This window comes from Peromyscus eremicus, chromosome 5 (genome assembly GCF_949786415.1).
Source record: "Peromyscus eremicus chromosome 5, PerEre_H2_v1, whole genome shotgun sequence".
NCBI classification, from domain to species: domain Eukaryota; kingdom Metazoa; phylum Chordata; class Mammalia; order Rodentia; family Cricetidae; genus Peromyscus; species Peromyscus eremicus.
Window position 1 is genome coordinate 93,242,450 of NC_081420.1, and position 27,411 is coordinate 93,269,860.

Consider the following 27,411-nt stretch of genomic DNA (forward strand, 5'->3'; position numbering starts at 1 on the left):
AAAACTCTGTTAATAAGAATTTTCTATCAATTGCAGTTCTCTTCCAGGGCGAATGAAGCCCTTGGCCAATGAGAGCTGGCTGGCAATGAGAATCCTAGTAACCCATGTCCTTTATGGTGTGCCATTCCCAACATTTAAAATTGCAGGATTGGAGTGCAGCCTTCCATTTTATTGGGAACGACAGAACTTTAGTGAAAAAGAACATGCTTCTGGAACATCTCGTCCTTGGAGCTGTTTTAGGCCTCAAGATGTAGGCTTTCTATTCTGGCAAATGAAACAGCTATAGTCAGATTGAGAGTGTATGAGAAGCCATCTCTAACGAGCAGAGGCTTTGGAGTCTGCGACAGGGTACCCAGATGACCAGCCTGGGTGATGCTCAAAAAGGGACTTGCTCCAGCTGCTCCCCACTGACAGATACCCTTGCCTACCAGCACTGTGGAGTCTGGCTCCCTTTCTGAATGCCATTTTGAACTAAAATATCTTTTTAAAAAAATTTCAATTTGGTTGGAAACTGCCACAGACTTTGGTTTGGAACTTTCCAGTAATGCCCAGAATAATTTGGCCTGAGACATACTGGCTGACCACCGTTACCACCACTAACTCCAGGGAGAAATATCGAGAAGCAGATTGAGGTTCCCGAGCTGACCACCCTGAAGAGTTAGTGGAGAATAACAGAAGAAATGAATGAAAAAGACAATGAGCAAGGAAGCGGAGGAGACAGATTGGACAGGCAGTTTGCACAGAACCTCGGGAGAACGGTCATGGCAAGCAGTTATGTGTCTGGATTCAGACATACTTGGGTTCGAATTCTCCATCTAACACATGATTCACTAGGAGAGGGACAAGACTCTGTGTGCCTGGACCTTTGCATTTGGAAAACTGGGTGATCATGTGTAAGAAGCCGACAGAGAATGTATGTATCAGAGCTTTGCACAGGGGCTGGGGAGACAGCTGTCAGTGAGGAGCTTGCTGCAAAAACATGAGGACCTGAGTCTGATGACCCAGAATCCAGATTGCCTTAGTTACTTTTATATTATTGTGCTAGGACACCATGACCAAGGCAACTTACAGAAGAATTTCATTTTGGGCTTACAGTTTTTGGGGGTTAGAGTCCACAACCATTCACGGAGAGTGTGGAAGCAGGCAGGCAGGCAGGCAAGCATGTTGCTGGAGCAGAAACTCAAGAGCTTTCAGCTTGATCCACAAGCACAAGGCAGAGAAAGAGTGCTGGGACTAGTGAGAGTCTTTTGAAATCTCAAAGCCTGCCCCTAGTCACATACCTCCTCCAAGGCCACGATTTCTAATCCTTCCCAAACCGTTCTACCAACTGGGGACCAAGTTTTCAAACAGGAGTCTACGGAGGACAGTCTCATTCAAACCACCACACACATGACAGCCAGACAAAGCGAGACACTCCTGTAATCCCAGTGCTGGAAAAGCAGAGCTAGGAGGAACCCGAGAGCTTGCTGGCAGGCCGGCCTAGCCAAGTAGCCAGCTCCAGGTTCACTGAAGAGGCCCTGCCTCAAAAAAATAAAGTGGAGAGTGATTGAAGAAGACATCCCATGTCAACCTGTGGCCACCACATGCACACATGGGCACATACACCCATATATGTACACACAGAACAGGAAAAGAATTTAAGGTGTTGCCATGCATAGAGTTAAAAAAAGTTTGGCTAGTCCCTACTGCTTCCATAACTGTCATAAGCCATGCGTCCTCTGAAACGGTCTTCTCCTCGCTAGCCTACCCTCCAAAGAGAAGACACGTACAGTCGCTGACTCCAAGTCTCCCCAAGGCAGGGGGAGGCCAGCCCTGCAGCATACGTGACAGGCTGCGTTCTCCCCCAGTGTTTTGCCTTCAGCTTTCATTTTTGCCATCTCCAAGTGACAAAATGAATGCACCGCACATCCCAAAGTGAGAGGTCACACTTGTATTGAAGATTGCATGGAGCCTGATGGTATTACAGGGTGCTCACGTGCAGGCTGTGAAAAGGTCTATTAAATGGAGCATAATGGAGCGTCCACGTGGAATTTACATTGAAGGGCTTTTCCTTTCTTTGGTCCAACTGCACACAAAAAGGAACTGGTTCTGAACTGGCAGGCTTTCTTTCATTTGTCATTATGTTTTACACACAAGGAAATTTTAATGTCTAAAGATGGGAGGTGATGATAAGACGAGAGTTACACATGTTTTTCTGGCAGCCTGGTCACCAGCACTTAAATTCACTTCTGACAGCTCTCTGAATCCGAAGACCGTTAGCACTGAGCTGTCATTTGCCTTTCCAGGGGAGATTTCGGGACTGGCAGTATGTCAAAAGGAAAAAATCACTCGCTTTTTTATACATATTTTCAGTACGGCAGTATTTCTCCACGCTGTGCACAACCCTACATACACTCTTAAGGCACAGAAAGAATAGGTCCTAAGCCTTAGCCTAAGGGAATCCCTGCCCTTGGGCCTGAAAACTGAGTACTGAAAACCAAAGATTAGTGCAAAATGGGTGATCTTTCCCTCCAAGAGTTTGAGTCTATGATTATAAAGGGCCCTTAAGTGTGACAGTTTCTGAACTATTTATTGGATAAAATCTAATGACTGCTTTGAGCAATGGAGAACGGGACTATGATAAACAGTCAGCTCTCTTCAGCAAAGCCACTCACTTCGAGACCTAATCAAAGAGGTGGGTACCAGGGAGGAAGGAGAAGTTGGAATGGACGGAATCCTCCATCTTCCATCAACTGCCGGGTGTTCCTAACAAACTCACTAGCTTTCTGAGTACAAGTTTCTATGGCCTTTATAATAAAAGAAAGAAGCACAGAGCAGATAAGAGGAAACCCTGGTGTGATGGGTCACCTAGGGTCTTGGCCCTATTACTTACCAAATACTGTCTATGCCCATCTTACCCCATCTTTCTAGAATCACTTTTCTCATCTACATGATGGATACAGTCACTCCCACCATGAAAAAGTACTTTCAGAACTGAACCAGAAGGGGCAGGCATGGCATCCTAAATGTGTGTGCCCCAAGTGAGCCCCCCAAAATGAGCTGTTACTTCTGCTGCTGGGGTTGTTAGTAATTTTGTCCCTCTGTAACTATAGGCATATTGGGATGAGGAGTCAGCATCAGGAATAAAACATGGCTTGCCGACATCTAAGACTGTGGCTTGTCTGAGGTCACCTTGGCTCCCAGTGGCCAGCAATGTCCTCCCAGAAGAATGTCTGGGGATTTGGAAGTGCTCAGCAAATGCCTGTTAAGTAAATAAACAAGTAGACAAACAAATGATGAGGATGAGATGAATAAACGTGGCAGCCGGTGCTATTCCCAGTCTCTGGCCCCTTCGATAGCTCTGGCAAGGGATGGCAGCTAGTGAGGACACAGCACCAGAAACAGCACATGGTGGGGCTCACAGTTCTGATTGGCAGGGCCAAGAGGGTATGGATCTAGCTCTTCCTATGAGTCAGCGAAGGGTCTTCACTTGGGAATGATACAAGTCTGTGATATTCTGAACAGGACACTTTGCCCACTTCCTTGCTCGGCAAAGATCAAATAGTGTGATGGTCTAAAAGACCAGAGTCGACTCAGGATGAGAAACCAAGTAACACAGTAGCATTTGAATACCTGGTTGAAGAATCCTTTCCCAACACCTCCCATCTGCTCAGAGAATTTCAGTATGGCCTAGTCTGAGCCCTACCAGGCCAGGCATGCTGGAATCACTCACACCATTATTTCCCCCTTGGCAGCACCAGGGCTATGATTAACTTAATCCTCATGCTTCAATCACCTCACTGGAAAATAAAATTAAGTGAAGTTATTTATTAATGAAACCAAAGCCACTATGGTAAATGAGAAACCAGTACTGCTTGCCCTATAGAGGCAACCATAAAAATAAACCTTGGAAACAAAATACTGTAATTATAACATAGCTAGCCACCACTGCTTTCATTAGCATGGAGCCTGAGTCTCTGCTTCATGCTCTCCCTCTCCCTCCCTTCTTTCTTTCTCTTCTTTGACATCTTTCTCTATAGGGAGGGAGGTTGCTTGAGGGTGGCAGAGTATACAGCCCCCCAACTAAGGCATTGTGAAGAGCTGATGAAGAATGCTCATTTCCAAAGTCGGTGGATGCAGTGAATGATCCAACCAGGATTGTGGGTATGAGGAGGCACCAGGGGCTAGAAAGGCCCCCAGAGTCTTACAACCTGCATCTGTGTCCAGAGCTACATCCACGTCCCATGTCAAAGCACCAAAGGTTTGCACAGCACTAGAAGAGAACATGCTCAGGATTTCAGCCCTGTCTGCACAGAATAAGTGAGATTCCCGGATGCCGTTGAGGTACACTTTTCCTTGATTCTGAGAGACACACAACAACTTTGTAACAGGGCACATTTAAAACTGTCCTATTGTGGATCAGCCTTATGAGTTTTAACAATGTCTTGTCTTTCCTTTTTGGTCGGTGAAGCTGTTATTAGATTGATGACGCATCTCATAATGAGGGTGACTCAGAGTTAAGCAAATACAGCCCACCCTAACAGTGCCAATATAAATGAGCCCCCGGTTTGGATGCCAAGAGAGCACTGCAGCCTTGCGTTCTCCTGATAGTGTTCATCTGATAAAGACATTACAATAGCAAGAAATTATGATGTGTAACCCCCGCACTGAAACACTCACACATTCTTGGCCTTGAACGCTTCAGCAAAATGCTGCACGCTACGGAGCACAGCCAGGTCCAGGGTCATTGCTTCTACCTTGGCTTTGTGCTGGAATGAGAGAAAATAAAAAAGAAATGATAAATAACAGCAAGTATAGTTTGAGGTATCAAGTTACAGTAAATGCGTTATGGAACATGTCGGAATTCCCCTGTTTAATATTAGACGCCCAGAGAGACTATACATCATCAGAATGGATGGAAGAACACAGTTTTTACTGCCAAGTCCAGGGAGCATGTGAGGTTGGGACGCGGCTGGAGCTCCAGGCTGGGGGTTGTGCATGGCTTCACTCAGTACACGGAAGAGGCTCCAAGGAGTCTTCTAGCTCACATTATCTTTAAATATATGCTCCAAAGAGCTGTATCTACGGGGGTGGGGCACCAAGAGCAAGCCTGGCCACAATGGAATGAATAACACTGTAATCTCAAAAAGATTCCACCCAGGTTCTGAAATGCCTCCACTAAGCCCACATCACCCTTAAAGACAACCCAGCCAGAGGTGGTGACATATACTTGTAATCCTGACACCCCAGTGGGTCATGAGTTTCAGGTCAGCCTGGGCTACTGGGTGAGTTAAAGGCCAAATGAGGCAATATGGTGAGAAGTTTTTGTAACTCTAAATAAAATTAAAGGCAGGACTAGGGAGATGATCAGTTAGGAAATTTCTTGCCACATAAACAAAAGGACATGAGTTTGATTCCTAGAACTTAGGTGTGGTCACAAGCCAGATGTGATGGCACATGCTTGTAATCCAAGCACTGGAAAGGTGGAAACAGGAGAATCCCTGGGACTTGCTGACCAGTCAGTGTAGTCTACTCAGAAATTTCAAGCCAGTGAGAGACTCTACACTAAAAACAACAACAACAAGGTAGTGGAGAGATGGATCAGCAGTTAAGTTCTTCCAGAGGACCAGAGTTTGGTTCCAAGCGCCCATGTTCAGCAGCTCACAAATGCCTATAACTCCAGTTTCGGGGATCTGATGCTCTCTTCTGACCTTCAAAGATATCCACCTGCACTTGTGCAAGTGCATGTGTGCATTTGCACACGTACACACATTTAAAATAAATCTTAAAAAATACTGAACAGCAGGGAATATTTTCCCTGACTTTTTGGGGTGGCATTTTAAAAGAGACTACAGAGCCAAGAATAGGAAAGGACTGACCCCAAATCAGTCTTACTAGAGGGCTCAGAATCAGGTACAGCCAGGTTCTACTGGACATGGTCTTTGCATGGACAGACCTCAGGGTTATTCTTCTGAGACCCCATGTTTATAGAACATTCTAAACTTTTAAGTCTGGGTGAACTATGGGGAACAAGATTAAATACCACCTCTTTCTGAGACCTACCTAATTCTTCAAAGAATGTCCAGCATTACCTGTCTGCTCAGGTATAGAAAGCTCATGAAACAAATGGTAAACTTGGGAATTCCAGTCTAGACTGTGATACGTAAGTCAGACTAAGGAGAATAGCAGGACCCTTCCAATGCCGTGAAGCGGATGCAGACTGTCTTACTCGGGAGTGGATTCGGGCCGTGCTGAGCAGTAGCCAGTTTAGCTTGGCCGCCTCTCTGCTGGGCTCTAACCCAACTCATAAGCTTTGAGCTAGTGTCCTCCAAAGTCATCCCAACTTTGGACCATTTAACATTTCTGAGCCTTAGTTTCCTCATTTGCAAAAGATGAATTAATTGTTAATAACTCCTAACGAAGCTTTCAGCTGAGTGCCCTAGAAAAACAAAGTATTTAGTAAATATAACTATGAGGAGAGATCTCCTGTGTCAAGTTCTTACTCTAATGCTACATGGCAATAAGAGTGGTGGATACATGATGTGAATGATTTCCAAAGGTCGTCTTTGAAAACCACATCAGACCAGATCTATAGATCCTATAGGACCCAGGTCATGGTTACTAACAACGCCCAGGTTTAGGAAAAAGTGGAATAGAGTGATTAAGTGGTTTCCCCAGATACAATAACATGTCAGTGGCTATGATAAGATTAGTCTGTTGGGCTGGGCGGAGGTGGCACATGCCTTTAATCCCAGCACTCGGAAGGCAGAGGCAGGCGGATCTCTATGAGTTCGAGGCCAGCCTGGTCTACAGAGTGAGATCCAGGACAGGTACCAAAATTCCACAGAGAAACCTTGTCTCAAAAAACAAAAACAAACAAACAAAAAGATCAGTCTGTTGTAAGTAGAAAGTCCTCATTTGGGGTGACAATGGCAAATACTGAAATGTTGCTGACTTGGAAGGAAAGCATCAATAGGATCCAGGAAAGTAAGGATGCCAGCCGAGGATGCTCTTAGTTTCCCTACATCCGGGAATCATGGGGCTCGACGCGCCACACAAGGTTCAGCCATAACTCTCCTCTCACTCTATAAAGAACAAAGCAGAGGGCTGGAGCTGGCTCAGCACGCTGCTCTTACAGAGGACCTGACTTCAGTTCCCAGTGCCCATACCGGTGACTCACAACCACCTGTAACTCTAACCAGGGGATCCAATGACTCTGGTCTCAGTGGGGTACCTACACTCACATGCACATTACCTACATACCTACACATAATTAAAAATAAAACAAATGTTTAAAAAATAAAAGCAGAATGAGGTATGGTGGTGTAGGCTTATAATCCCAACAATGAAGAGGGAAAGGAAGGAAGATCAGGAGTTCAAAGTCAGCCAAGGTTGCACAGGGAGATGAAAGCCACAAAGGGACACCTGAGCTGCCACTGTGGCACCTGGAGGAAGTTGAGTAAGGTCACATCTGTGTAAATCACTGGGGCCTCAAAATGATATGCAAATCCCACAGTTTTTTTTATTTGTTTGTTTGTTTGTGAGTTCATTTTTATGTCCACTAACTGGTATTTATCCAATAGGTAAAAAATTCTGCTAAGCATATAAAATTTGTTGATAGTTGACTTGTATTCCCCCACATTCTTGTGCATGATAACACTTAAGTACTTGATGGGACCTGTAGAACAAGCCAATGAACTGTCAACCCCCATCCCGAGCCCCTAACTCCCATGCTTCCCATCCCTCTTTACCCAGGGCAAGAAAATCATTGCAATATACAGCATCCTACAGAAATGCAACTGCATCACAAAGAAAAGTCAGGCATTCGTTAAAGACATCATTCCTTGCTGGAAACCCCAAAGGACATGCATGCTATACATTATGAAAATGCATGTACATATTTTCCTCATAAAACAGGGAGAACATTCCCAGATGGTGACCCAAAAGCAATCCAAGGAAAATGATGGCAGAGCCAAGTGACCCACACATTCCTCTCAATGTGTAACTTAAAATTGGTAGGTTATCTTTTGATTCCCCCTCCACTTTTTTTTCCTTCAAAATACAGCACTTAGCTGCCATTGCTAATAAGAATAAAACCAGGACATATATATCCAGGGGGAGCGAGGGGTCACCCAACTAATCCATGAGCTGTGGGTTACTAGGCTCCTGGGGATAGAGACTCCAGTCCACACACTATTATTCAGAGAGTTTTCCTGCCCTGGGTATCAGGTTTCTTGCTTCTGAAAAACTGTATGCAACTCAGTGAAGTCTAGCGGGAAGGAGAATAGGGAATTAGCTAAGGGGTGTGTGTTTACTCCTGTGCTGGGGAGGGGGCTTGCCTAGCAGACTTAGCAGCTCCATAGAATTGTTGACTGTGGCTTGTGCTGTAACTGGGAAAGGTGTAGCCCAGTGGACAGAACTCATTTCTGAAGGGTGGAATTGTAGATTATCAGGAGAGGGAAGGCAAGGGACTCAACATGCCAGTGATAGATCTAGGATAGGCAACAAATCACTGAGCTGGTTTAATGCATGTGCTTTTATTCCAAATAGTGATAGACTTGCAGGAAGAAGTCAAAACTGGCCTAGAGGGTCTCATATACCCATCATCCAGCTCCTCAAAGTGGAGATATCTTACCTATGTATATAGGGAAGAGAGGGGAGAGAAGGGAAGGGAAGGGGTGGGGAGGGGAAAAGTCTTCCATAAGTTCCCTATTTATGTATTTTCTGATCCTTTTGCCTAGTTATCTGCCTTTGGTTAACAGGAAGAACTCCATGCTGAGAATATTCAATCTTGAAAAGCTGTAAAATGCCTCACTTTCCCAAATCCTCACTACATTCCATAATCAGACCACTATGCAAGTTTATTATCTGGAGCCAATAGAGATGTTGATTTACTGTAAATTATGTATTCAGGTACTCCTACCCAATATGTTAAAACTGAACCTCCTAATCCATCCCATACACGATGGAAACTTCTAGGGAGCTAAGATACCTACTTGCCACCCAACACTTGGGTCTCATCCAGGGAGATTATTCAAGAGCCCATGTCCTCCTCTCTTGTTTCTCTGGGATTAAGGCACACTCACTGCTGTCAAAGTGGACAGACACACCTTCAGGATACAAGCCTTCTTGTCTGTGCATTATGAAGTTCTAGAACCAGCCTCTGTGATTCATGAATCTATCCATGCAGAAACAAATGGGTTGCTGGTGGCTGTTACGCCACACTGATCTCTGGTATTTCATGAGTATAAATCGGCCAAGTGTGACTCAGATGTGATACTGCCTAAAACCAGAGGGACCAGATGGGGAACAGCATGAGGTATTTAGATAGCAAAGTGGAGAGATGATGTCACTTTCCACAGAGAAGCCAGAGTCAGGCTGACCTGGATTCACAGCTCAGTGGGACCACAACATTGACAACATGATTCAGGGGAGCATGGACCTCAGCTGCCTTTACTGGAGAATGTGTGCAAACAGTACTTGTCTTTTGACACTGGAAAAAAGTCTATTACACATATAAGCCACAAGGCCGTCGGGAAATGCTACCATCGTTGTGAATTTGAAAGCAACTACTCAAACACAATGCCCACTGTTTTTCAATAACAATCTATAGCATTATGGTAATTGCAGATCTCCCTTGCTCATCTTACCTCCCATAACTATCTTGGGGAAGGCTTCAATAGTACCTCTGTGAAGGGTGATACATGATCTCAGGACAGTGTGAGAAGCCCACTGAATCCCCCTGAGCCACATCATCATGCCTTCCCAAGCTCAGTGTATGTTCTCAACAGTAAAGATTACAATTACACCATGGATCAAGCCAGAATGCCTTGTCATAGTGTGTCCCAGAACAGACTGGCTGGGAAGATTAATTCTCTGAGGCATTCAGAGTTCTCCTCCTTAAAATGGGAATAACAGTAGCTGTTTATTGGGAACTGAGGTTGTAAAGCAGAACCAGGCCCTGAAAACAAGCCTATGAATGAGGGTCACCACTGCAACTGAGCACTGCTCTCTCACCCTCAGGACTTGCACTGAGTGGCTTCACTTTATACTGACAAGAGTAGGTCCTCACTGGCCATGACCACAATCTCAGAATGCTGCCCATGAGCCCTGGTGTACCTGTGTATCACTACAGCCGTCTACTCATGCCCATAGAGAAGCCGAAGTCCATGACTTCACCCAGATCGTAACCAGAAGGGCCACAGTCCACACTTAGTGACAATTTTCCTTCCCTTCACTTCCACAGTCTACAGTGTCCATGCAGCCCATCTCTCTCCTCTGGTCCACTTTCATTCCTGGCCTCTCCTAGCAACTGAGGCCATGCCCCATAGCATCCAGTAGACATGGCAGCATATTGTTGGCTCGCAGTGCCACTGAGGGAGACAGTATTCATCCCCCTCTCCCATCTGTTTAGTCTTTAACTGCCATCACCTCTGAAGGTAAACAATCTCCCACAAAGTCCTGTACCTCTCTCTTCACTGCAGCAAATCAGAGGAGAACCCTCAAACTCACATTCTGCTTAGCGACAGAGTCAGACAAAAACCAAGATAATGTTCTAAAGTATGAAATCTCATTTTTATGAGTAATATGAGTAATTGCAGGAAGCTGGGTACAGTGGCTCATTCTATGATCCCAACACTCAGGAGGCTGAGGCAGGAAGCTTCTCATGGGCTCAAGACCAGCCTGGATCATATAGTGAAACCCTGTCTCAAAAAAAAATATTTCATGACCAAGCTTACTAAAAAAAGATAGCAGTCGTTATATGACAATCAATTGTCAATTGCCTACAAAATACTTGGAAGAACATGGGTGAGGTGTTTTGTTTGTTTGTTTGTTGGGTTTTTTTTTTTTTTTTTGGATTCTTTCTTTTGTTTGCTTTTGGATTTCTTTCTTTTGGCTGTTGTTTGTCATTTTCCCAACTATCTCATTTCTTTTATAGTGAAAGCACAAAATATTTGGTGGACGAGCCAAGCCTGATGGGGGTGGGGTGGGGGTGAAGCAAGCTAAGGTGAGCAGGCTGCACCCTATCCTTACATTTCATAGGCTCTGCATTCTCCACTCAGGTGGACCAAAGGAGCCTCTGACTCACATCCTCGCCCACACATTCAACTTATCAAATGGCAGGAAACAGCAGCTCTTCATTTTTACGATTTGTTAAAACCATCATCATGATATGAGTTAAAAAGAGGAGTACAGTGAGATGGCGCCAGCTGCCAAGCCTAATGACCTGAGTTCGATCCCCAGAACCCCCTTGGTGGAAGGAGAGAACTGACTCCCATTGTTCTCCTACCTCCATACCTGTATTCCGACCACCCTCCACAAGCTCACAAACACACAAACATGTATTTTTAAAAAATAAAATTAAAAAAAAAAAGAGTACATCTGACCATGGAAGAAAAGAGACTTAGAAACCCAGAGACACTGGGTGGCTTCAAGGAGCTGGGCCTCTGATACTTATGCCCAGAAAATCCTGTCTATTGTGGGCCACTGCAGAGGCAACACTTCATGTTTAGTAGTATGGTGGTCTGAATGAAAATTGTCCCCATAGACTGATAGGGAATGACATTGTTGGAGGTGTGGTTTTGTTGGAGTAGGTGTGCCTTGTTGGAGAAGTGTGTCACTGGGGGTGGGCCTTGAGGTGTCAAATGTTCCAGCCAGGTTTCATGGGTTTCTCTCTTCCTGCTGCCTTTGGATTCAGATGTAGAACTGTCAGCTACCATTGTCTGCCTGCTTGCGGCCATTCCCACCCCCCACCCCCCACCCCCCACCCCCCATGATGATAATGGACTAAACCTGTGAAGCTGTAAGCCAGCCCCAATTAAATGCTTTCTTTTATGAGTTGCTGTGGTCTTGGTGAGAAACCCTAACCACAACAAACAGGAATTAGCAACTTTGTAATCTTTCTTGGAGGTGGAACAGAGTTGGTGGTTCTGCCCACTTCTTTCCAGTACAGACAAGAAGAGTTTGTTTCTGGACCCTTGGAAAAAAAGCACTCATGTAAAGAAACTAATGCAAAAAAATACTTATGTAAAGAAACACTCGTGTAAAGAAGCACTTGTGTAAAGAAGTAGTTGTGTAAAGAAACACTCATGTATAGAAGCACTGGTGTAAAGAAGCACTCCTGTAAAGACACACTTCTGTAGATATACCAACTTGACAATAAAAGCAGCAAAAGGAACAAGCAGCTCGGACATATTCCATGTTGTTTTTACATTTAACAGTGACATGAAAATCCCTACGAAGTACATGCTAATCTGCACCATTTGCACAGATGAGAAAACAAAGGCTGGTGAACTTCAAAGAGGCACGGCAGGAAAGGGCAGGTGACAATTAAGATATGGGAATGCCCTGCTTCATAGTCTCCAACACACAGCTCAAGGAAGCTACCAAGAAATTAACAACATCCATATATTCTCATTGGAGTCTACTTTATATCGTATTTATTTTACACACTTACAATTTACAAGGGAAGCGTTACTGCTGGAAGAAAAAAACAAACCAACCCTGTAAGCAAAGCTATAATCTACATTCAGAGCTTATTGCTAATGGCATCTTGCAAATTCTAATCCAATGGGCCTTAATTGCATTATGCTGATGGCTCTCGTCCTTCTTTCCAGACTCTCAGTCCCGGTTTTATGTTCTGCAACCTTAAATAGGACTTGTCACATTTACAATGGCAAGGGACACTGGCGCTGAGCATATTATTGACATGACATTATTCACAGAACTACAATAGGCATCTAACCAAACCAGTTTAATAATTCATCGATATCCTATGTGGGACTTCGGAACACTAATTTTTCCAGTATCATTTAAGGGACGTTAATGATGACGAAGAATGGCAGTCTCTTCGCTGGGAAATGCAGGAGGGAAAAGGAGCTAGAATTGACTTGTGATATTTGGAACTCTCAGGTGGGTGAGCCCAGGCCCGCAACAGGAGCAATCTTGGTGGAGAGTCAGCCTAATCTAAGACAGGCTTAGAAGTAAAAAACAGACACCAATAAAGGTACTGTCTGATAGAACAACCAGGAAAGGAAGCATATAAGATCTCCTTCCTGCATTTTAATTAGTCTATATACCATGTGGCTTCCCAAGTGCCCTGGTTATTTAAGGGTTTTGCTACATGGCCCATACTTGCCTTCAAAGTATGATTCCCTCAAAAGTCAGCAAAAGGGTCAGAGACAGCTTCTGTTTCCACTGTTAGGAGTCTCACAAGAGGACCAAGCTGTGTAATTGTAACATATACACAGAGTGCCTAGGTCAGTCCATGCAGGGTCCCTGGTTGTCAGTTTAGTCTCTGTGAGACCCTATGAGCCCAGGTTGGTTGATTCTGCAGGGTTTTTTTTTTTTTTTTTTGTGCTAACTTTGACCCCTCTGGCTCCTACAATCCTTTCTCCCCATCTTCTAATACATGGGGAAACTCAATATGCCATGTTTTGTTGATATCCATGGGAGGCCTGCCCCATTCCTGAACAGAAATGGAGGAGTGGACTAGGGGGTGAGGACAGAGGGGAGGGGGACGAGGGATTGGGAGGAGAAGAGGGAGAGGAAGGAAAAACTGTGGCTTGGATGTGAAATAAAAAAATAAAAATAAAGGTATGAGTCCCCCTACCTCAGCCTCCCCAGTTCAGGATTACCTGCAAGCATTGATTGCCATATCCAGCTGTCTATTTTGCTTCTGATACGAAAATGTTCTTGCTGGGGATAATGCTCTCATGATGACTATACACTGGAAAGTAAACCAAAATGATCCTTGGCAGAACCCTGGATTTTTTCTTAAACCTTGAAGGACAGGGGCTGAGTGTATCATTTCTAACCTTGAAGTCAACCATCACAATCAACCCTCATGTCCAGCCTCCCCATAAACACCCACACATCCCCCTGCCAAAATCCACAAGCATCCTTAATGAGAAAATCATGACAACTCTTTCTTCATTGTGTACAGGCCAAAACATTTCGCTTTGTGTTACTGGAACTCAATTTATAAAATAACTGCATCACTACCTATAGATAACCGCGAGGCCATTGAAGGAGAAATTACACGGAGGAGCATTGTATTTAATTTGCTATATGAATTATGAGTTATGTAAAAGCAAAACTATTAAAAATGCTTAGACAGTAATTGGCAATAGTTTGCACTCTGGATTTAAAAAAAAAAAAATGCTTATCTTGCCAGAAACTAACAAGAGAGTGAAAACATTCCAAAACCTTCCAATTTCCCTCTCTTGCATGTGTTCACTTTGCAGCTTAGAAACAGTTTAAGGCAGGGCAGTGAGTGGCTTGAGGAGTTTGGCAGGCAACACGAGGGTGCATTTACGCTTCGCTATTGAAGAAAGAGCTTTGTTTTTTCCCCCCACAGTGAATTTTTCATTCTAATGTGAGTGATGATTTACGTTAACTATAGGTAAAACATGGTTACATTCCTGAAGGATTGCAGGCAAGTACAGAGTCATACAATAAGTTGAAGCGTAAAAGCTTTCTCTGTCATAATATTTATTATAATGGCATATAAAATAGCTGAAATAAATAATGGATGACTGAAGGTAAATTCATATGATAAAGACTCCTTCAGCAGACACCATTACTTTGGACTGCTCTAGTTTTATACACAGTTGAAGAGTCTTAATAAACATGCCCTATATCTTCTGTAAGTACTGGGAACATCAAAGATCTGCCTAAAAGGCAGCACACTGGACACTCGGCTAATTTACTGTATAATTACTTTCTCAACAGGAATGGTCTATATATTTTGCATACTTAATAGCTGAGTTCTTAATGAAAGTTGTTAAGCATCTGAACCTCCTACCTTGGGAAAACTGCTGATAAAAGGGCTAAAGACCAGTGTCCCCACCCCAGTCTAAATTCAGAAGGAGGTGCACAGCTCCAAATGGAGTTCTGGGGCCCATCAGTTATCCAACGGCAGGCCAACAGTGAGGAAGCTGAATGGACAGAAAACAAAGGTGACTTGTCTGTTCTGGTTTAGACAATTTTTCTATGTTTCCTGAAGAACTTTCAAGGTTGAAACATCCTGAAATGGAAGCACAATCTTCCCTTCAGCCACTGGAATGAAGAGACCTCGATTCTGATGTACCTACGGCTCTCGATCAGGGATCCATCTATGTCCTGTGATCATCCAAAACATCCATGGGCATTTTGGGTTGTCACGATTTGTTAGAGAGGTGTATTGATACCTACGGATAGAAGCTAGGATGCTGCAAGCGTCCCATAATGCACAGGTCAACCTCCCATGGCAAAGAAGAATCTGGCTCCAAGTGCCAGCAGCATCAAGGTTCAGTGCAGGTTTTGTGAAAGGACTCTGTATTCACCTCAGTAATCTTCAACTGCTAAAATGTACCTTTGATGGTTACAAAGGTAGTTCATTAAAAAAGTACATGTAATCCAGTGACTGACAGAAACTGAAACTGACTCCCAAGTCCCACTGCTCCAAAAAGGGTGTAGTAGCTGCCTGTCTCAGACTCTGCCAGAATGTATTTTTCTATACATATAAAAGTATTGTGTGGCTTTCCTTACCAATGCAGTGCTGTGGCTTTTCTCAATTAATACATAACTGAACATGTCTGAATGCAGCTCCACTCCCACTCTTTTCAAGCCAAGTAAGAATGTTGAATTCATACTTATTATTTTAAGAAACTTGTGTGTGTACCACCAGCCCCTTGTGTGTGTGTGTGTGTGTGTGTGTGTGTGTGTGTGTGTGTGTATGTGTGTGTGTGTAAGACAGAGGTCTATGCCAGGTTTCTTGCAAGTTCCAGGGACCCACAGGTCTTCACTCCCTCTCCTTGTCAGCCCTGGGCATATCACCATGCTCAACTTGTTCCTTTCTTTCTTTTTTTTCTTTTTTTCTTTCTTTCTTTCTCTCTCTCTCTCTCTCTTTTCTTTTTTTCTTCCTTCCTTTTTTCTTTTCTTTCTTTTTTTGGAGGGTGTTAGAGCTATGAACTCAGGTCAATTCAGTGCCTGAGAAATCTCCTTGGCCCCTGAATTTTTAAATTAAATTCTTCATGCCTTACTTTACATCTCCATAAAAAAAATACAAATGTCATAATTCCTCTGAGGGGTTACTGTGAGGGTTTAATTGTGTGGCATGTAAGGAAAGCACCTTGACAATCACGGGTGTTAAACATATGGAGAGTACCTTGTTATTAGTGCTAGCTATTGTATGTGTTGAGATCACTGTGATACTGTTTCTCATTTCTTTCAGTGAAAGCAATCCTACAATAGACATGCTTTGCAACATGTAATCCCACCCTGTCCCAGATCTCCTGAACGGAAGCAGCAGGTCAAAGGGTAGCCACATTTTCCATTTCGATAGATTTTTGTTGGGTGTCCTCCAAAGAGGTAATAGCCATGTCCATCCCTACAAACACCGCAGGAGTGGCTCTGAGAGAAACCCACACAGCCAATAGCTCACGCTGACACTGATAGTAAATTAAAAGGTACAGTTTTATATCTCTACCTGGAATGCCTGATGTACCATCAGTGGCATGGGGCAGGTTTTCAAGATAGACTTTACTTTAGAGAATGGATGAATGAGTGAGTGAGTAAGTGAATGAATGAATATATAATATGGCAGCAGGGAAGGGATGGCGTCAGAGGCAGAACTAAGAAAGTAGCTGATAAGACTGGCTGTAGCCATTTCCCACAGCCATTTGATAATCCAGCTTCTCCTCTGAGCGCCTCAGGCTGGCTGGCAGAGTGCCAGCATCTCAGAAGTTGGCCACCCTGCATGATGATGAATATGAGCTCGGCATGCAGAGTGTGGCGTAAACATGGAACAGTATCATCACGCTTGAGGAGTAGCCATGGCAGTTATTTTTAATTTATGGATAGATCCAAAGAGAGAAATCGTGCAGAGTTTCTGCAGAAGTAAGGCAGAGTCTCCAAAGGATAAACTAGGAGAGATTAAAAAACAGGCTTCAGAAAGAAGTAAGGTTTCCTGTTTAAAATTGAATCTCCCCAGCAGCCTTTTAAAGGCGCCCACCAAAACACTCCCAAAGACAGAGGACTCGAGGGCTTAAAACAACACACGTGAAAAAGGAGAGTTTGTGGTCAGGTTATCATCAAATTTTGTACATCTTTTAGATCAGCAATGAGATCAAATAAATTACACTTAAAAACAAGATGGACGAGGAAGAGAAATAACATGAAAAGGGGGGATTTGCTTTATGGAGAGGAGAATTTTCATTTAACTGTTAAATTACCAGGTACTGACTTGTGTTGATTAGAATGATGGAGCCATCAAATGACTTTGTATAGTGTAAGAGAAAATGTAAATATTTATATTAAAATTCCAGTAGTATCAGAAAGGGAGAGGAAGAAAAGGGTCTTTATCTTCTTGATCAAAAATGGGGAATCCGATGCAGGGGATGCTAAACTATGCAGATCAATTATTCCCAAATGTATCCAAATAAGAATAATAAAGAAAACAGACTTCACAGAGAAGAAATAAGGACAAGTATGCTAGGGGTCCACAAGAACTGAGGTGGATTTCAATGAACACATGAATAGGCAGAAGGTGACAGAATACCAGTTTGAAATTAGCTCTAAATTTTATTCAAAATATACACCACATGCAGACAGCCAGCGGGGTCCCAGAAGAGGTCTTCCTCTTCACAGTGAGGGGCTGGTGTGAAGAGAATGGCTGGAAGGGCACTAGAGGCTCAGCCAGCAGGACAGGGAGGCGACACAGCTAGGTCTCCACTAACAGCAGACCATGACCTATCCCTCACAGGGACTGGCTTCCTCAAATCACCTTTCTCCTGCCTTGAAAGGAATGCAGAGTGCAATGAGTTCTACAAGACAGCAGAGCCACTAGGAACCAGGCTTACCAATAGATAAAAGCTATCTGTCAAGCGGTAAACAGCGACATGCAGGTGGATCTGTGACATCCACTGGAGGGATGCCTGGACGAGCTCTGACATCTTCTGTCATAACTTGGTCGAAGTTCTCCAGAGTCTAAGTTCTGGGCAATATCCAGAATGTCACTGTGCATTGGCTACACCCTGACATCAGGAAAGAGATGTGCTGGGAGAAGCGGGGGTATTCAGCTTGCAAGCGGAAACGAAAGCTAGGGATTGCAGAGTTGAAAGCCAACAGAATCAGGAGCCAAACAGCAAGAATAAGCCAGGAAACATCTTTGAGAGACAGTTGCCCATTATGAGTTTGGAGTTAATTCAAATAATTCATCCCAGTAGCACATATCAGGTTAATGATGCTGCTTTTCAATCTAAGTCCATTACTCCAGAAAGCCTCCTTAATAGCTGATATTGAGGAGAAAAAGAGGAAGGGGGAGGAAAAAAGGGAAGATGGGAGAAACTTAGAAAAACAAACAACCCAAAAGCCTTGGAAAGACTTTGGTGTAGTGATGGAGCCTATACATGAACTAAGTGGCAACAAACAGACCTGACTTTGCTTCATATTAATAAATCATTGTACTCAGTTTCACCAGTTAGTCCTGCCTTGAAAGTCTATAAAAGCCTCCAAGCCCGAAGTCTGTCTCAAGCAGGATATGGCTTTGGTAACTGTGGCAGCCCTAGGAGGGCACATTCTTGAAGACCCGGTTCTGATGGGGGCAGGGAGGATGACCCCCAGACATCTCCTGGAGAGTGGGTGCAAGATGCTCCTGTTGAGGGGTCCTGTAGCAGGCAAGCCGGGTCCCACCACAGACTGTCACTAGGCTGTGCAGCACCTTCTCTTTCCAAAGCAGGAACCAGTCCTGCCAACAGTCTGCCTCTATTCCACTTCTGTTGCTCCAGGAAGTCGTGAGGGTGGGAGTGGCTTTGACTTTCACAAGAGCCACGTGTGAACCTGAAGAACACCCCAGACCTTCCACAGAATTAAGTTATCTGAACTAGACGTGGAGACGCTCTGTCTTTGGGGGAAAGAATGAATGTACTTTCTATGTGGGAGGAAGGAATCAGAAACTCCATCTCCAGATGTGAAGACTGGAAAACAGAGTTCCAGCTACCCAACAAACCCCCATGTCTTCTTTTCAGGGTACTCAGATGAACTGCCCAGGTGCCCTCAGGATCAAGCACAGCAACAAACTTAGAGCCAGTGAGTAGAATGTCAGTAAGTGGAGTGTGTTCCTTCAAGACCCTCAAAACCTGAGTACACACATTCTCAGTACTTCTTAACTACCTGCAGCCAACAGGAATTCAGCAAACATTGTTTATAAGTTAAAAAGAAATTAACAGTGTATAAAACTACTAACATATCAACCACTTAGTTGGGAGGAGGCTTTCCTTAAATGTGTGAGGCACTGGGTTCAATCCCCTGCACTGCAACAGGCAAATACATTGGAAAATATTTGTCCTGGCAACTATCATCACCTAGCAAAAATATATGAATAAAACAAATACAAAAAGGCTGAAAATAAAGAGGTCAAAGGAAAACTACTAACAAACTTTTAAAACCAAAACAGCTAATCCAGCAATATTACATAAAAGTAAAATTTTAAGCAAAAACACAGTCGCTAGAGATGAAAAGGGACAGTATGCAAAGACAGAAACAATTAGGCAAGAAAAATCATGAACTTGCATGTGTCAAGCACATAGCCTAAAACCATAGAAGCATTAGACACTCTTTGAAGGCTTTAGCTATTCACATTAGAAATGGAAAGATAAAGTAGATAAAATAGAGCCTTGAGACCAAACGGTTAACAAGCCTGATGTAAAACAGCTACAGGGCCTTCAATACACACACTTCTCAATTACACAGTCTTTCTGAAATTAACCATGAACCAGATCACAAGGGCAATGTCAACATATTCAAATCACCTCTGTTACACAGGCTGCATGTTCTTGCCATGATGTAGGGAGGGTGGAGAGGACAAGATGGAAATGGCAAGCCACTGATGGAAAGTTTAGAGGAAGGAGACAGAAACAGGAGAAAAATCTCTTAGCTCAACAGTGGCTCATTCAGTCAAAACCTGCAAATAAATGTCATAGAGCGTTGGGTGCTGGCGAGCTGAGTTCCAAGCCCTGACCCTTTTACTCATGCCAGAGCACCCAGATGTATGAGAGATGAGGTCACATGCTCTGATAATAACCATGGTTGTGTTAACTCCTGTGTAAGTAATAGTTAAAAAACTGCAAGTAACAGTGAGAGACGGAGGGAAGAAAGACATGAGGCAGGAGATTCAGGAAATGAGCAGACTTCTGCAGATAGCACACTTGGAAATGCTGGCCATTTGGGACCGGTGATGTAGCTGGACGAGAAAGTGTTTACCCAGCATGCTTAAGGCCATGGGTTCAATCCCTGATACCTCAAAAACAAAATCTCGTCCCCTACCAAAAAATAGTCAGGTGTAGTGATGCATGCTTCCAATCCGGGTACTCCAGAAGTGGAGGCAGGAGAATCAGAAGGTCAGGGTCATCCTCAGCTACATAAAGACCTGGGTTGCCAGAGACTGTCTCAAAACGTTGACCCAAAGTAAGAAACCTTGGATCCTCAGCATTAGGTTTGTTGTGGAGAATTAGAAGCAGGAAATAAAAAGAGAGCAAAGAGAGGGAGAATGGGAGAGAGGGGGAGGGAGGGGGATGGAAGGAGGGAGGGAAGCAAGGAGGGAGGGAAGGAGGGAAGGAGGGAAGGAGGGAGGGAGGGAGGGAGGGAGGGAAGGAGGGAGGGAGGGAGGGAGGGAGGGAGGGAGAAAAATTGTAAACTGTTAGTCAGGAAAGTACGACAGCAGCAACATACACATAAAAGAGCCATGGAAGAAGTAAATGCACAGTGCAGAACACAGAGAACAGAACTCAGTCCAGAGGTGACTAGTCTGGAGAATTGGCTCAGCGCTTAAGAGCACTTGCTGAGCTACCATAGTTATCATCAGAGAAGCAAGTGCTCTTAAAAGGACCTGTGTTCGGTTCTCAGCACCTACCTGCTGGCTCACGACTACCTATAACTCCAATTCCAGGGCATCTTCTGTTTCTGACCCTCTCCAGCACCTGAATTCATGTGCATATACCCTCACACAGGTATACATAACTAAAAATAATGATTTTGTTAATTTCTAAAGGAGAAAGTAATCAGTCACAAAAAAATCAAGTGTTTGTTCCACAATACACAGTGAGAAGATAAAAAAGTTTTTTAAAAAGATGAAAAGATAAAGAATGTGAAGGATACAATTGCATCCGAAGAATTATAGATACTGCTTTGAGACTGAGGGTTAGAATAGAAACATCAAATATGACATTTAAAAATAAACACTGTACATACAGGTGGAACGCCCAGGGTACCAATTCCTCAAGTCCTTCCCCTCTTCTTTCCTGCCCCAAAGTAAAGTTCATTTGAACTTGACATTCATTAAAGTAACAATGGTTAAGGATGGCAGCCAGCTGTTGCCCAGTACCAATCATGTGCAAGACTTGACCTAAAACACAGTTACATACAAATTCACAGAAAGCTCTTGATGCAACACAGTGATGATGTTATCTTCTAATTGGACAATGAAGTGAGCTGGATTAATATGAAATAACTCAATGGGGGCTGCAAAGATTTTTTTTGTGGCCAACTGTTCTGTATATATCTCGCATTCTAATGTTAAAGGCCATCATTATACCCAGCGGTGTCAGTAAGCAACATCTTTATTTGTATGAGTTATGTTTAACTGGATTTCTGGAACGGTCACTAATCCTCCCTTGGAGAGTGACCCTTCTGAGCAAATGACTCATAATAGGATAGATAATGTTCACCTCTTTGAGCTTTGTCCAGACATTAATTCCAAATTTGGTGCTGTCGTTCAGGTAGAAGGTAAGCTACCCTCTCCTGTGGTGTGCGCCAAGCCTGCTGACAAGCCCTAGTCCTCCACCTGCTTCTCAGCACTTCATTCTCCAGTTCATGGGTTTGATTCATCTCTGTGCCATCTGGAGTGGCTCTCTTAGTAAGGTGGGCAGGGGCAGTGGTTCCTGCACTTCCCCTCCCCCCTCTCATTTCACATATAAAATATACAATTTTGGAGTCTCCATTTTTTCAATGCAGTATTTTTCGACAGTTTTGAAACTTACCGACATTATCAAGTAAACTGCACAGAACGCTGCCATGTTACACACAGCTCTAAACTAAGGCTAACTAGAACTGTCAACTCTCCTCATAAACGCTCTTCTACAGCCTGGACGGGTTAGGTGAGATACTTCTAACAGAAAGACAGGCTGGGGGAAGAACAAAAGTACGGAAGCATAGGGGTGGGGAGCGAAGGGAAGCCAGCGAATGAGAGAGGCTGAGAAATGCTGAGAAAAGAGGGGAAGGAGGAGGAGAGAGGGAAGGTGGGTTAAGTTGGCTTATAGTTGATTTCTGAGACTTGTCAAAGCACCTAGCAAGGGCTGCATGGGGAAACCAAGTCCACACAGGTGCTGGGGAAAAGCCATTTGGGACACCAGCAAAGACACAGGTTCAACACAGGAAGCATGCTGGTATGGGCTTGACACAGGACCTTGTTCCTATCTGGTTTGTTCTGTAGTCTCGTCTCCGGCAGACAAATGGGATGAATGAATCATGCTGTAGGGTTCTGTTAAAAGCCTGCTAAGTTACAGAATGCATGTTTTCCGAAGAGCATCCCAGACAGCATTAGCAGGGAGGGGATGTGGGGGGACACCACCTTATAAATGTCCATTAGAAGCCACTTCAGAGTGGCATGCACGGGTGCACACACGCACAACCTCTTCAATATTTATAAGCAGCCTCTTCCCTCTCCCCTTGGCTAGATGAGACTTATGCTCCATAGGAAGAAGAGCATCCCACTCTTAGAGTGACAGGGTAGCCCTGAGCTGTCCACCTTAAAGTGAGGCTTGGTGCACTTGGTACCTAAAGAAAACCAAAGAAAAGAGACAGCTCCATGGGGTCGCCCTCCTCTCTGGGATGGAGGTTTTGGATGCATACCTGGCAGTGTGTGTGTGTGTGTGTGTGTGTGTGTGTGTGTGTGTGTACATATTTTTTTAATATTTATTTATTTTTATTTGCATTGGTGTTTTTCCTGCATATATGTGTGTATGAGGGTGCCAGATCCCCTGGAACTGGAGTTACAGAACAGTTGTGAGCTGCCATGTGGGTGCTGGGAATTGAGCCCAGGTCCTCCAGAAGAGAAACCAGTGCCCTTAACCACTGAGCCATCTCTCTAATCCCTTTCAGTGTTCCTTTTCTATTTCATTCATACATTGAACTCCAGTGTTATGATGGAAGGTGTGGCAGTTAACCTCACACTCATTCCTTCCTCCAACCCCCAAGCTGTGGGTTAACCAAGTTGGGCAACTGAGAACCATACTAAAAAGTGATTCCATGTGAGCAGAAAAAAGGTGTGAACCTAACTGTGTGCTCACTATGATTTAGTGGGACAGAGTTGGGTTTTGTTGTTGTTTGGTATTTCCTGAATAGCCACGGTACTAGTTCAGAGATCAGAGAATTATTTTCTCTGAAGCAGTCTAAACTTTCTGAGCAACACTGTCTCTCCCAACCATTCAACTAGGACAGCATGTAAACAAGAGCAGCCACAGGCAGTAAGTGAGTGAGTAGATGGAAGAGTGAGCAGGCATGACCATGTCTCAATAGAACTATATTTGCAAACATAAGTACTGGGCTGGAATTCTTCACACACAAGTTTGCTTGTCCCTGTTACATAACTAGAGTCAAAATAGTGTTGATGAACCTTCCAATGCCTCTCACTCCTGTGATTAATATTTGATGTGCAGATGGATGGATGAGAAAGGAGAAGACTATCCATACTTCCAGATAACTACTGTTTTAGCACACAGGCTATTGATAAAGAGAGCAATGTTTCAGAGTATAAACAGCTCCAAGTAGTGTGCAGAATTAAGGATGTACCAAGGGGTTGGCCTGTGAGCTCTTCCTGTTTTACCAGAGAGAAGAGTTGCAAGTGAAGACACACAAGTTGGGTAGGTGGGATCAAAGGGGAAGGGGTGTGAACCAAAGAGGGAAAAAATATGAAGGGATGAGCTGGGGATGCTGCTCGGTAAAGGAACACTCGCCTAGAATGTAGAGGCACTGCAAGAAAACTACAAATACAGAAGTGCAAAAAACAGGAACTAAAGACAGGAGCTGAGTCTTCCGCATCTAGGAATTGTTTTCTGATCTAAATGGCAATCAGTAGATAAAAAGCACTGACACCCTAGGGTCACTCCATAAAGTATTAAGAATTACTTGGTGGCTGGAGAGATGGCCCAGTGGTTCAGAGCACTGGCTGCTCTTTCAGAGGACCAAGGTTCAGTTCTCAACACCCACATAGTGGCTCACAGCCATCTGTAAGGCCAATGCTTGGGAGTTTGATGCCTTTTCTGGCTTGCATGGGTACCAGGCACTCATGTGGTACATGTAAAGACATTAAAGCAAAGAAAGTATACACATAAAATAAAATAAAACAAACCTAAAAAATGAAAAATGAATGTATGCATCATTGGCCACACTCTCCTTTAGGGAACTTGTAGCATGTAGTGGTTACAGAAAATCTAGACCTTCCAACAAGACAGATAATTTCTTTGTCATTGGTGAAGGGGTGTAAGAAAACCCTTTAGTCCTACCCCAATTCTATGAATCAAGCCCCCTTAGAAACCATAGGTTACCCCCCCATGCCAGGTTATTTTTTGTTTTGTTTGTTCTGTTGGTGGTAGTGTTTGGTTTTTGTTTTGTTTTGTTTTGCCTTTCTTTGCAGTACTGGGGATCAGACCCAGGGCTTAGCACACTAGATGAAGGCTCTAACACTAAGCATCACCCCATCCTTAGAACTATAGTTTTTTACAGGCTGACGGTAGGATGTGCCTAATTTACTTAGAGCATAATACTTAGAGCATTGGGATCCTGCAAGGAACATTTTTGATTTCACACACGGTGATAATAACTTAAGATAACAACCCCATATTCAACTCCTGCCTTGGTGCAAAGCTAGATTCTCCACATCCACACATCCATTTACCCATAACTCCTTTAAGAAGTACATATTCAGCATCTTCACTTTGTAAATGAGAAAATGCAAAAAAAAAAAAAAAAAAAAAACAATCTGTGGTTCATAGAACAGATGAAGAATTTGAACCTAAGCCAAGTTGACCTCAGAGCATCACTGGGTCTCATCCACCATGAACACGCACTATGAGTCTGACCATGAAAGAACGAAGAAAGGTTGAAGGATCTGTGAATCCGGGCAGAAGTGGCATCCCAGGCACCTACACAGATTGCAGACTAGGATAGGAATAAGAAAAATCAGGAGAGGCCCAAATGAGTGCCATGTGTAGGAAAACACAGAGAAAAATGTCATTTCCTGGCTCTCCTAAGATCCACAGCACGTGCTCTGCTGTTCCCTGGAAGTGCAGACATATACAGGGTAGCACATTAATCCTTCAAACACTAACAGATGCTGGCAGGGATTTAGACTGGAGTGTATTTACAAAGTGACAAATTATGTTCTGTATTAGAGAGAGAGAGAAAGAGCACCCACAAACGGGCTGATAAATGTCAGCTACAGTCACGACAAATGGTTTATTTTTATTATACTGTAACCACAAATGTTTTTTTTTTTCCTTTCTATTTTTTTTTTCTCCTGGAGTCCCAAAGATTTATTTGTTGCAGGGAAAAAACAAGATTATATATGACACAAAGTAATAACTGTAAGATCAGATATTCCGGGCACCCTGCCCTTTTAGGAAGCTTCATCCAGGCAGCCCAGTGCTACTAAAAATGTTACTTTTGCCCAGGCACAGTAAATGGTTAATAAATCAGAACTGATACAATACCTTGTAATTAGATACAGCCTTAGTTCACAGACTAACCAATTGATAGACAATATCCAATTCCCCCTTTAGTGGCTATCAGTAGGGTAGAGTAACTATTAAAATAAATTTAATGGCTGTGACAGGTAAGAAAATATACCAGAAGCTAAAATGTAATCAGTATATCCAAACCCAAAATAAAATTATAGTCTTGGCTGCAAACAGGGTCCAGGCAAAGGAGGGTTGTGGATGGAGAGCGACATCCACAGGCTGAGAAGGGCAAGGTCATGAACACTAAAGAAAAGCTCAACCTTGAAAGCAAAATTGAGAGGGGGGATTTGGCCCTGGGCCAGGGAGAAATGCACACACTTGTGATTAAGGAAGTCCTCTGCAGAATGCTTTGATCTCCTCAGTCAGTCAGGTGCTGGGGGCTGTGGCAGCTGATTTTTGTGAGCACTATGGCAAGTTGGCAGATTTGAAGCAGATAAATCTGGCTTCTCATCCAAGACAAGCCTCAACTCTACTGGTGACACTGGTCAAGTTCCTGTCCTCCCAGGACCCACTCCCAGGGCACCACCTCCTCTGTAAGCTGGAGGGTCTGGCTCTCCTGGAGGCAGGAAGATTTCCTCCAGAGCCCACGTAAGAGTTTGAAGGATAGCAAACTGAAGAGGGTTACCAGAAGAATATGAAGGTAGTAGCCAAGTAAATTCAGGGAACGTTCTGTCTTCTGAGACTCTCAGCTTCAGATTTCTTGCAAAATCACTTCAAGTTAAAACTCCCACACTTCCCATATTCTAAAAGGAAGACACTTAAGATTATAGAATTGACAGGAACTCATAAACACTTCCAAAGCCAAAACTGTACACTATGGTGCGTGCGTGTGTGTGTGTGTGTGTGTGTGTGTGTGTGTGTGTGTGTGTGTATGTGTGTGTGTGTGTGTGTCTGTCTGTCTGTCTGTCTGTGTATGTGTGTGATTGGAAGATCTCCCTCTCAGTACCATGGAGGAAATAAAGACATAAAATGATGACTGAACCATGTTATGACTCAGCACCTGCTGGGAATGTACTAAAGTCTCTGAGAAACAAACACTCCTAGTACTATTGAAAGAGAACTAAGTTCTCTAAGCACTACTCTATGTGCTATTTTTAGGACTGAGGCCACTTCCTGGAAACAGTCTACACTCCTTTCCATCCTATAGGAATCGTTGCCCTTCCTAAGAGCACCAGGAAAACCTGTTCACTCTAGGTAACAGTTTCTGTCTCCATCACTGTGTGCTCTCTCTTCTGATGTCAACAACTCAGAGGTATACGGTACAAATCTGGACCAGTGTGCTCCCAAGGATTCCCCACTAAGCCATCACCAGCCTAAGATGACAAGAAATAAGGAAGGGACATAGTGAGTGGGGAAATCACTCAATTAGAATGGCTGTCCTTCACAGAAGTCAGTCATCACAAGTTCCTAATAGCCTGGACTGGAATGAACTGAGCAACTGAATAAATAATTATACTGCTTTGATTACAAGTAACAGAATAAAATGACTCCCTGCGACTCATGTGAATGTAAGTAGCATACTGAGTAGTAAATAAATGGAGATGGGGCGGTTCTTCCCTCTGGAGAATCCTGGTTAGTGAATGTAGAAAGCGGGTGGGGGTGCACAACCTCTCCCAGGCCAACACCACTGGAGGACCTGCTTCCGACAAGATCCACC

The 27,411-nt window shown here is 43.7% G+C and overlaps 1 protein-coding gene across 1 annotated transcript in view; it reads right to left on the minus strand.

The window, feature by feature from the left end:
- Positions 1–27,411, minus strand: part of Wwox (WW domain containing oxidoreductase) — a 296,272-nt gene that overhangs the window by 34,850 nt on the left and 234,011 nt on the right. Inside the window, exon 6 of the mRNA XM_059263056.1 lies at positions 4,660–4,748. Coding sequence (XP_059119039.1) covers positions 4,660–4,748 — 89 coding nt within the window. The remainder of the gene's footprint in view (positions 1–4,659; positions 4,749–27,411) is intronic.